The 12,013-nt window shown below is 42.5% G+C and overlaps 1 protein-coding gene across 1 annotated transcript in view; it reads right to left on the bottom strand.

Annotated features, from left to right (window-relative positions):
• Window positions 1–6,075: 6,075 nt before the first annotated feature.
• LOC112069387 (estrogen-related receptor gamma-like) overlaps window positions 6,076–12,013 on the bottom strand; it is a 21,601-nt gene continuing 15,663 nt past the window's right edge. Inside the window, exon 3 of the mRNA XM_070438531.1 lies at window positions 6,076–10,524. Within this exon, the coding sequence (XP_070294632.1) occupies window positions 10,280–10,524 (245 nt within the window). The 3' untranslated portion in view covers window positions 6,076–10,279. The remainder of the gene's footprint in view (window positions 10,525–12,013) is intronic.

Here is a 12,013-nt window from a genome sequence, read left to right as displayed (position 1 = left end):
TCTCCAGTCTCTTCCTCCTCCTATCTCCAGTCTCTTCTCCTCCAGTCTCTTCTCCTCTATCCTCCAGTCTCTTCTCATGTACCCTCCAGTCTCTTCTCCTCTTCCCCAGTCTCTTTCTCCTCTATCCTTCAGTCTCTTCTCCTCTCTCCTTCATCTCTCCTCCAGTCTCTCCTCTCATGTACTCTTCTCCTTCTTCTCTCCTCCTATCCTCCAGTCTCTTCTCCTCTAATCCTCCAGTCTCTTCTCCTCTATCTTCCAGTCTCTTCTCCTCTTCTCCTCCAGTCTCTCCTCCTCTATCTTCTAGTCTCTTCTCCTCCAGTCTCTTCTCCTCTATCCTCCAGTCTCTTCTCCTCTATCCTCCAGTCTCTTCCTCTCACCCATTTATATCGTCTCTTCTCCTCCCCTCTTCTGTCCATCCGATTTTGCCCGTATTGACTTCTGGATATCTGAGAGCCTGTCATTTTCCTCTTCCCACTTGTACAATAAAACTCATGTCCACACCATTAATGCATTCATAAACATTTATAGACATTTCTGTTTATTTATAATGGAGTATTATAAAGTGTAACTTAACCTATATAAAACATTAAAACAATGCATGAACGCAGCACATCATAGCAACCCATGGTGATTTAATAATATCCGAGTCAGTGTGTCCAGAACGTCTGTGTGTTCTCAGCATTTTATTCGGAATCAGACGTTCACCCCCAGGCCCATGCCCAGCAATCCCCCTCCTGCTGAGTTTCCATAGGACCGAATTAACCCCCCACCTCCACACCCAGCACACACTGTCTACATTATCCTGCTGCTAAAAGTGCAAGGCTGCCATTCCTTCACACAAACAGGCTCTGACTCACTGTTCTAACTGGCTCCCTGGTTGTCAGCTTATTAGGGAAATTCAAACACGTTTGGCCACGTGACTCTGAAGTCCACTGTAGTTATCGCTGTTTTGTCAAATTGAATGCTTTTTTCAGGCTAGGTTTATAAAAATGTTTTATCAATTGACTATTTCTTTTGTACCTTTTATTTAACTAGGCAAGTAAGTTAAGAAAAAACTCTTATTTACAACTGCTTTGTTCAGGGGCAGAAGAACATATCTTTTTCTAACCTTGTCAGCTCAGGGATTTGATCCAGAAGCCTATCAGTTACTGGCCCAACACTCTAACCACCAGGCTACCTGCCGACTATGACTTTTGAAATCACCCAGCAAGCAGGTTGTTTTCTTAGTCCAAGCTGCACTGCCTGACTGTGCAACTACCAAACTATGAACGTATTATATTGTATTATGCATTATGACGCATTATGGGTTTTATAATAGGAGAACATTGCATTTAGACACAACATTTGTGATCCTTATACGGTGATGTCTCCCTGCAATAGTTACACAATATCAATAGGAATTGCACAATGAATTGTTGAATTTCCCTTGGATCTCTATCCACGTGAATCTATGACCATTCATTGTAGAGCCATGTATCCGTGTCAGTAGCTCTATGGCCACAGATACACTCCTGTCCTTAATGAAACACTGTAAAAAAAAAGATAGTCTCACAATTACAATTTATCACTCAGTCATTTAGCAGGTGCTCTTATCCAGAGAGACTTACAATAAGTGCATCATATAGGGAAGCTGGTCCGAGCCTATCTACTGGGTGGCTACGATGGTGTCTGGTGCTATATAGGCCCCTAGTGAAGGGTTTAAAGTGCCACTAATTCACTTGACAATGACACACCAAACTATTTATAAAAGTGCACTAACTAAATTAATGGCCCATCGAATGGAGAGTAAAACATTTAAGTGCAAATAAACGCTGGCGGTGTGACCCTCTTACGCTCGCTAACTCAGCCCCGCGGCCATACTATCCATTTCCATCCGCTGAGAGAGAGAGAGAGAGGAGAGAGAGAGAGAGAGAGAGAGAGAGAGAGAAGAGAGAGAGAGAGAGAGAAGAGAGAGAGAGAGAGAGAGAGAGAGAGAGAGAGAGAGAGAGAGAGAGAGAGAGAGAGAGAGAGAGAGAGAGAGAGAGAGAGAGAGAGAGAGAGAGAGAGAGAGAGAGAGAGAGAGAAGAGAGAGAAGAGAGAGAGAGAGAGAGAGAGAGAGAGAGAGAGAGAGAGAGAGAGAGAGAGAGAAGAGAGAGAGAGAGAGAGAGAGAGAGAGAGAGACGGAGAGAGAGAGAGAGAGAGAGAGGAGAGAGAGCGTTAGAGATGGTGTAACAACCTTTTGTTCTAAAGCCCATTAATTACCAGTGAGTGATCCACTAGTTAACATTTCAGTGTTAAGTAGTCCTTCACTTTCCCTGAGGCTTTTCCCCGAGTCAGCCACAAACCATTATAGCCTTCAGGGAGCGAGTGATGGAGGGAAAAAGGGAAGAATGATAGGGGGAATGAAGAAAGGAATGATAGAGAGATATAAAAGGGAACGACAGAGAGAATGATAGAGGGATGGAGGGGTATGAGATGGAGAGGAGCTCTGAAAAAAGAAAAGGGACAAAGAAGAAAGAACAGAATGTGATAGAATGTGATACTGGTTGATAGTGATAGTGAGAATGATAGTGAGAACAGCATATACCAGTACAGTGGATACCAACAATGAATGTGGTGCACACAGTTCTTCTGGAATAGTTTAACATCAACTGTACGTATATGTGAAGCCTGATGCAATCTCAATGCAATCAAAATGGCGGTATTCAAAATTGTTCTGAACGAACACATTTAGCACTTTTGTGCACGTGTCTAGATAGCATAACAGCTATTAGAGACTTCAGACGTACAGTTCACTATGCCTTATCAACAATTTAGTTTTGAATGCAACAATATTTTTCAGAAAATGGATTGTGGATCTCCTCAATTCACTTGCCACAAATGTACACTCTCACACATGCAGTTTTTCACACACTACCACATATATCCACACGCATGCACTGTCCTGAAAAGTGATTGTTCTAGGTTGGACGAGGGGTAGCTGTAATAGGCCGTTACTACTGTGGGTGTGTGTGTGACCAGGCCTGTGAAGCCCAGGAGAGGCCTAGAGTTGATACTGAGAGGGAAAATGGCCGCGCTCAGTGACAAAACACCATCTGTGCGAAGCAGCGCAAATTAGCACCTCACAGATCACAGTGCCCAAAACAGACATGGCACCCAAGGAGTCTGACCCCAACGTCAATGAAGGGAGCAAAAATCCAATCCTTGCGAAGTGAAACCACCCTGACCCAATAAAACACGCACTGAAATCCCATCAAACTAAATGGGAATGTGGCCAAGTAAATGCTGCCTGCCTGTATAAGTTCCTTATGTTTTGGAGATTTTATGTTATGGGTGTCCCTGGATAGCTCTAATTGTTTAAAGGGATAGGTTGGGATTTTGAGGCCCTTTATCTACTTCCTCAGAGTCAGTTGAACTCGTGGGTAAAAACTGGATGTATCTGCGTACAAGTTTGAAGGAAGTTGCTAACTAGCGTTAGCACAATGAGTGGGAGTTTTGTACACTTCCAGTCATTGCGCTAACGCCAGTTAACAATGGCTCGCGAAATTACCTCTAACTTCCTTCATACTGGACGCAGATACATACAAATGGTATCTGCAAGTTCATCTGACTCTGGGGACGTAGATAGAGGGCCTTGTTGACAAAACACCTAACTATCCCTTTAATGGAATAGTTTCAGTTTGGCTGCAGACATTTGAGTTACATGACATCTTTTATATGAAATATGAGTGTGGAATATGCTTTATGGTTCCTGTCTTTATCTTTCTATGCTGCTCTCTGCCCCTTTTAGATTGCCGTGGTTTGGGCCGTCCTCCCAAGCTCTAATGCATAGAGGAAAGAAATGGAAGGGGGGACGGAGGTGGGGGTCAGGACGGGGCGGCGAGGGGTGGGGGTGGGGTGAAGGCGAGGGTGGTCACGAACTGCGGAGGGCGCCGTGAGACGGCGCCGAGGAGAGGCTGGAACCGAGGTAGAAAAGAGAGAAGGAGAGAAATATATGGAGAGAGAGATAGGGATGTTTAGAGAGAAAAGAAGAGGGCGAGACGGAGGTTGAGCGAGAAAGAGAGAGCGGGAAAGAGAGATGGAGGGGGGTAAGAGTTAAAGTCCTCATTAGAGATGGAGGGGGGTAAAGAGTTAAAGTCCTCATTAGAGATGGAGGGGGGTAAAGAGTTAAAGTGTCAATTAGAGATGGAGGGGGTAAAAGGGTTAAAAGTACTCATTTAGAGATGGGAGGGGGTAAAGGTTAAAGTACTCATTAGAGATGGAGGGGGGTAAAGGGTTAAAGTACTCATTAAGAGAGGCTGGGGGTAAAGAGTTAAAGTACTCATTAGAGATGGAGGGGGGAAAGAAGAGTTAAAGTACTAATTAGTAGGAGTGGAAGGGGGGTAAAAAAAGAGTTAAAGTACTCATATTAGAGACTGGTAGGGGGTGTAAAGAGTAACAAGTACTCATTAGAGATGGAGGGGGGGTAAGGGTAGTACTCATTAGAGATTGGAGGGGGGCGAATGGTTTAAAGTACCCTTTTTCATTAGAGATGGGGGGGGGTAAAGGGTTATAAGTACTCATTAGAGACTGGAGGGGGGTAAAGAGTTAAAAGTACTCTCATTAGGAGATGGACGGGGCGGTAAAGAGTTAAAATAGTCATTAGAGATGGAGGTTGGGGTCAAAGGTGTAAAACGTACTCATTAGAGATGGAGGCCGGTAAAGGGTTATACATACTCCATTAGAGATGGAGGGCGGGTAAATGGGGTTAAATTACTCATTAGAGGATGGAGGGTGCGTAAAGGCGTTAAAAGTTACCTTCATTAGAGCATGCGGCAGCCGGAGGTCTTGGGCGCGTTCCATACAAGTGTTACGATACGGCACTCAGAGCAAACTGAAATGCTCAGTAGCTTTTTATGTATCATAATAATGAATTCATATGGTTATACAAGATAAATAAATATAATGCAACTCCGAAAGCCAAGGAGTAAAACGTTTGTGCAGCCCTAGTGGCTGGCGACAAATACCTGTCACAATAAAAAAAAATCTCTCCGAACCATTGGCCCTGCACTCGGCTAATATCTACTATTGTCCATCTGCGTTTGAAAAATGATTGCCTGCAAGGTCATGCGTCCCCGTTTGAAAGTGCTTTTAAACGCTCTGCTCAGACACATATAAATATCTGCCCCACGATTACCCCGCTGCGTTCCGTCCGCCGCGGAGCTACACCAGTCTACACGTCGAGAGCTGCCCGTGGAGACATACAGACCAGTGCGGGATGTCATGACGGCCAACTGAACCACTTGCGCACGTCGGGCTCTGGCACGCGAGACAAAAGGACTGGCTCCACTCCTTCTTCGCTCTATGTCACGTGGGCTGAATGCTAGGAGTTAAGCGGGAGAGGGAGTGAAGTTTCAGGAGGGAGACGTGGTTAAGATTCCGCCTCCACTCTGTGAAGCCGCTGCTCGCCTTTTCTGGTTCTTTTGCGTCTTACGGTCTCTAATCCTTTCCTCCCTCTCTGGTCTAGCGCATGCTTCGTCTCATGGCGGTTCTCTGTTGGGGTTTGATCTCGTAATGCCTCTGTACAATACATTGTCGGTCTTCTGTCCCTCTCACTTCTGTGCCTTAACTCTGGCGTGTGTGATGTGTGTTTGAATGTGCGTGGCTGAGACACATGATGTTTCCTTCAGCATCTGATGCTATAGGCTGTTGAAGTGGACTGCGACGAGTGAATAGTGCGCGATGCCCTACCCTATCGCTAGTCTTTATAGAACCTGTCACGTGGCCAACGGCTTCTTGCCCGAAATCGCGTTGACTCAACTACGTGATAAACCTAGTTTTCCAAAGGCTTGCCTCATGTCATTACCTACACTAACTAGAGCTTGTGTGTGTGTGTGTGTGTGGTGTTGTGTGTTGTGTGTGTGTGTGGTGTGTGTGTGTGTGTGTGTGTGTGTGTGTGTGTGTGTGTGTTTGTGGTGTTGTTTGTGTGTGTTGTGTGTGTGTGTGTGTGTGTGTGCGTGTGTGCGTGTGTGCGTGTGTGCGTGTGCGTGTGTGTGTGTGTGTGTGTGTGTGTGTGTGCGTGTGTATTGGATGGTAAAGAAGGATGCGGTAGAGAGGGGAGGTCAAACCTGGAAGCATGTTTTAATATTGCTCTACCGTTATCCTGAAAGGCATGATGGGAGTAACACATCTGAACTGATCGTAGTTACAGAATCGTAGGTCTCTCTTTTTTGCATTGGACAATATATACAATGTAAAATAAATACATTTACACAAATGGACATATTGTTGGAGCACACTGTATGATACACACGTCACAAAAATATACAGGTAATCGTTAACTGATGTGAAGCACATCTACAACTACGGACATGTTTCTCACTACACGGCGTCCCAGCAACTCCTGGTTGGAAGATTTATCTTATCTTTTTTTCATAATGTGAATCATATATAATTGTTTCATGTTTTTCCGTCTTTCTTTACCCCCCCCCCCCCTGTATCTTTTTCATACATTTGCATGTCAAACTGCCAGGTTATAACCTAAGCACACAAGTGGTATGTAGGCTACACCTCGGCATAAATACATACTTGACTAACACTCACTATTCTCCTTCACTTCTCATAAAAAATAGCAGTTGTTTGTACATGTTCATTTCTTTATTTTGTATCTTCTAATGATAAAATAGTCCAATAGATACAGCATGTTGATCAAATTCAAACAAAAAGTGCAACGTCTGTCCGTCCCGTCTGTTTGTTGCACAGTCATATTGCTTAAATAACAACATCACGTTGGGAGAATAAACGCCCTCGTTCGTTATGGCTAAATTACTCCCCTCTCTCTCTATCTTAAATATGATCCATAGAAGGGGTTGAAATATACATAGCAAAACCTCAGCATGATTTAAGCCGCTAGAAATATGTGTATCAGCCAACAATATTTGTGGCAACAATCTACACACAAGCAGTTTCGTAGTGAGAATTATCATGTGTTGTTATGGTAATTTTTATGTTAACTAAGAATATTGAATAGTCAATGATGTGTAGCTAATCAGCTTAACTATGTCTTGAGACTGATACGTACAATGTTGTAAAATTAGCCTTTGACCTTATTCTCTGACAAGGTTTTGATTATTATTATTTTGTTATTATCATGGTTTGCCATCAACTATTAAATGTCCAAATCAGCTCAGCTTAAATCACCTCTGAGAGACTGTTGTGTACTCTTTCAGCTCCTTTTATAGGCCAGTACATAGTATCGGTTTGAAAATGGAAAAACAGTTAGACAGAGACATCAACTAAAAACAGAAGCCGACAGAGAAAAAGAAAACAGCACCTCTCTTTCAGGAGTTGTGTATGGAAATGATAGACGAGCCAACACGTTTCCCAAAAAGAGCTTTGACGTTATTGTCTCACTCATCAGGGGCTGTAGAGAATTCAGGCCGCAATTCAATGAACTGCAGATTAAGTAAAACCACATTGCGGTTTCACACAGTATCTGAGGTGTAACCGTGCTAAAATTGCCACACCAAGCAAGCTGCTGTCGCATAAACTATTGCCATTAGATATTGACATAAAACCACGCCTGTCTTTAAAATACAGCTTTAACATTCACAGTCTGCAATTGATTGAATTGAAGCCTGAATTTACAAAAGTACTTCCAGTAAAGTACTTTCAGTAAAGTACTTTCTCCAAACCATGGTCTCTTTATGTTTAGCCAATGATACATACACGGTAGTTAACAAACAAGACCAAGGAAGAAGATAAATGAATTAGAAACACAACCCCCCCACCCCCCGCCCCATTAGTCCTAGAAAATAACAACATTGTAATCTTTATTTTTTATTTTTCATTATTTTTAATAAGCACACAAAGTTAAAGCGAGAGTTTTGGAAACGAGTTGAACTCAAAAATAAAAAATAAAATGTATTTTTTTTGTTGTTGTCCTTTGCAACCTCAGAGTTTAGATAATGTTACAACGTGGCTGTTTCTAAATGGAAGGAAGGCAGTATGTACAGCGAGTTATCAAAAAAAGTAATCTATAGTTCGGGAAATGCTCAAATGTATTTTTTATTTTTCATTTATTTAAACCTAAGATATACATTGTTATTCTACAAGAAAGAGTTACACAAATGATCCCTTTTTATATACTTTGTTTCTTCCTTTAGATACTTGTTATTCTCTTCTAAGTCAGTACAGGTTATTATGATGATGATGAAGATGTTGTTGTTGGATCAGTTGAACTAGCTAGGAAGAAGAGCCTTGTTTCCTGGTAAATTGGCAGGTATGTGAGAACACGCCGCCCCTTATCTCCTGAGGATCGGTACATCCACCGTTGTCTCTACTTCTACCCTGTGTCTAAAAAAAGCGCACGGCACGAGAACTAGAACCACCACGAGAAAGTACACGACGACGCCGTCGAACGCAACGGAAGGAAAAGACAGGGAAGAGGAAGAAAAAAAAACGAAAGGAAAGAGAACAACAAAGGGAACGTTTTTTCAGAAAAGCAGCAAACATGAAACACTGAGAAGCTGAACTACATTTTTCTGTTTTTGTATTTTTGTATTTTTTGTGTTTTGTTCCAATAAAATGTCTTAGGTTAGAATTATAATCTGTTAATTTACAATATACAATGGTTAAGAAGGTTCAGAAAATACCCCTTACTAATAATACTGACATATTTGTTATAGAGAGTGACGTAGATTACTTGACTTATCGTTTAGCTTCTCAACTGGAACCAGTTACCATTTTATATTAGAGTACATCATAATCTAGATTATGGATATTGCCGTTCTTAATCTGCGTACAAAAACCCTGGACCAAATCCCAACCTCATTCCTTCCTTATGAGCCCACCGCTGTTAAAAGCTTTCCTAAGTGCTAGTCTAGTATTATATCTCGGCTACAGATTACTGTTCTTGGTACAATGGCGGCCTTAAGAGTCAAATGCATGAGTTACCTGCTTGCCTGCACAGTCATGGTGCTTCCCTAGCCTTGGGTAAGTTTGATTCTAGGACTATGTCATCTAATAGCCTATGGCAAGCACACAGAGAGAAGCTACACCTGGTAGAAATGTTAACATTTCCCAACAAAGACTGGCACAAACATTAATTGCATACATGTTAATATGCATCCTCCTTTTAAATGACTATTGCTTGGAGAAGATAAAATTCAATCCATATATATATTTATATATATATATTCATATATAATTGCCGAAAGTAGTAAAGCTGATAGAAATAAACATATATTGATTGATTTCTTATTAACACAATATAAACAAAATAAAATAATCATAGACCATATATGATGACCGAATCATATACTTACACCCTTATTTATTTCAATAAAAATAAGACCAAAAAAGTTGCAACAAGCATAAATATGTCCCTTCAGCCCTCCTGTACCTCTCATTCATATTGCGTGAGTGACTAAAGCTTCACCCTCTCCCTGAAAAGGTAACAACAATAATCAAGCCACTACTTCTTGTCTGTAAAAACCCTTTGGAAGACAACAGAAAAGGGTAAAGAGGAAGTCTAATAGCTGTAAGGGATTAAAATGACAAACCCAAAGGGAAGGCTGGGGGTGATGACAACGATCTTATCGGCTGGCATGTGGGAACTTTGTGTGTGTTCTAACACTGTAGTTAAGCAGGCCAGACTGTTCCTCAGACTATCAGATGAGGTGTTGGGGGCTGATGGTTAAGTTTGCTGGACATCAACTGAATGGATCTCCATCCTTTGGCAGGGCAAGTCTCCTCTTGTCTTCTCTTATCTTTTCCGTTATCCATTTCATCATGAAAATCATCAACAAAAAGTATTTGTTAATGTTCTTTTTTCTTCTGCAGAGCATGTCCTGTATAAACTGGGTTGGGAAACTGAGATGAAGAAGCTTTACAGTATATCTGCTGCTAAGACAACCAGAGCAGTGTCTCTCTCTCTCTCTCTCCTTTCTTTTTTAAATTCCTCCTTTCAATATTTTCATCAGTCAATAGTCAATAATCACATTGCTAATCATTCTTATATGTATAAGTGACACGAGGTCGATAGTCAATAGTTTACAGTGCCATTGTTATGGTAGCTGGTTTATGACTTGGTTATAGTTTGTACACAGACGACCCTCCAGCAGAGGACTCGTCTCAGTGTCAGTGTCTCCCCTAATGCACGGAGGTCAGGGATTAAAGTTCAGAGGTTACTCCCACCCATCTTTCTCAGTGGGCGGCGAGTTTGGGAAGTTCAGATGTCATGTGGGGTTTTGGGGGGTCAATGGGAGGAGCCTGTGTGTGACTGACTGACATTTCGGAGGTGGTGGACGTGGTTGGCCAATCAGACCTTGGCCTCCAGCAGTTCCAGGAAGAGTTTGTGCATGGGGACCTTGCCYTCCTGCTTGATGCTGTAGAAGTGCTGCACAGCCTTGGTGGAGGTCTGACGGAGCAGGGGCAGGGTCATCAGCAGCTTGCCTGCCCGACGAGGGTCCTCCGGGTGCTGGCCTGCCTCGTAGTCCTGCAGGGCCTCATGGAGCACATCCTGGAGCTTCTGCACCGCCTCCACGTCCTCTACGTGCATAGAGTCTAAAGGGGAGAGAGGGAGGGAGAAGAGGGGGGTAGATAGGAGAGAGAGGTTAATCTCCTACCTCGCCTAAACATCTGCACCACAGGTAACTTCCACAAACACCAAATTGAGACTGCATGCAGAATTCTGCAAAAACATCCTCCGTTGTATAATACCAAATAATACATGCAGAGCAGAATTAGGCCGATACCCACTAATTAACAAAATCCAGAATAGAGCAGTTCAATTCTACAACCACCTAAAAGGAAGTGATTCCCAAACTTTTCATAACAAAGACATCACCTACAGAGAGATGAACCTGGAGAAAAGCCCCCTTATCAAGCTGGTCCTGGGGCTCTGTTCACAAACACAAACAGACCTCACAGAGCTCCAGGACAGCAACACAATTAGACCCAACCAAATCATGAGAAAACGAAAAGATAATTACTTGACACATTGGAAAGAATMTATTAAAAAACTGAGCAAACTAGAATGCTATTTGGCCCTTAACAGAGAGTACATAGTGACAGAATACCTGACCACTCTGACTGACCCAAATTTAAAGGAAAGCTTTGACTATGTACAGACTCAGTGAGCATATCCTTGCTCTTGAGAAAGGCCGCCATAGCCTGTTTTCTCTTGAGAGCCAGGTCTGCCTATGTGCACACTAACCACAAAATTAGGTGGAAACTGAGCTGCACTTCGTAACCTTCTGCCAAACGTATGACCATATTAGAGACACGTATTTCCCTAAGATTACAAACCCAATTTTGATAAACTCCCATATCTACTGGGTGAAATACCACAGTGTGCCATCACAGCAGCAAGATTTGTGACCTGTTGCCACAAGAAAAGGTCAACCAGTGAAGAACAAACACCATTGTAAATACAACCCATATTTATGTTAATTTATTTTCCCTTTTGTATTAACTATTTGCACATCATTATAACACTGTACATAGCCATAATATGACATTTGAAATGTGTCTATTCCATTTAAACTAATGAGTGTAATGTTTACTGTTCACTTTTGATTGTTTATTTCACTTTTGTTTATTATCTATTTCACCTGTCTTGGCAATGTAAACATACCGTATGTTTCCCATGCCAATAAAGCCCTTTGAATTGAATTGAGAGAGACAGTTAGACAGAGAAAGAGGGGAGAGAGAGTGAGAGAGACAGAGATAGAGACAGTGAGACAGTGAGACAGTGAGACAGAGAGAGAGAGAGAGAGAGAGAGAGAGAGACAGAGAGAGAGAGAGACAGAGAGACAGAGAGACCCCCCAGCTGAACAATAGCCTGGCCTGTCTGTATTGTCTTTATCCCTCTCTTCCTCTCTCTCTCTCTCGCTCTCTCTCCCTTCTCTTTATCCTGTCTCTCTCCGCTCGCTCTCTCTCTTCTCTCTCTCTCTCTCTCTCTCTCTCTCTCTCTCTCTCCTCTCTCTCTCTCTCTCTCTCTCTCTTCTCTCTCTCTCTCTCTCTCTCTCTCTTTCTTTCTCTCTCACGCTCG

The sequence above is a fragment of the Salvelinus sp. IW2-2015 genome, unplaced genomic scaffold, assembly GCF_002910315.2.
Source record: "Salvelinus sp. IW2-2015 unplaced genomic scaffold, ASM291031v2 Un_scaffold997, whole genome shotgun sequence".
NCBI classification, from domain to species: Eukaryota; Metazoa; Chordata; class Actinopteri; order Salmoniformes; family Salmonidae; genus Salvelinus; species Salvelinus sp. IW2-2015.
The sequence above is the reverse complement of the archived record's forward strand: the minus strand, read 5'-3'. Positions and strand labels throughout refer to the sequence as shown.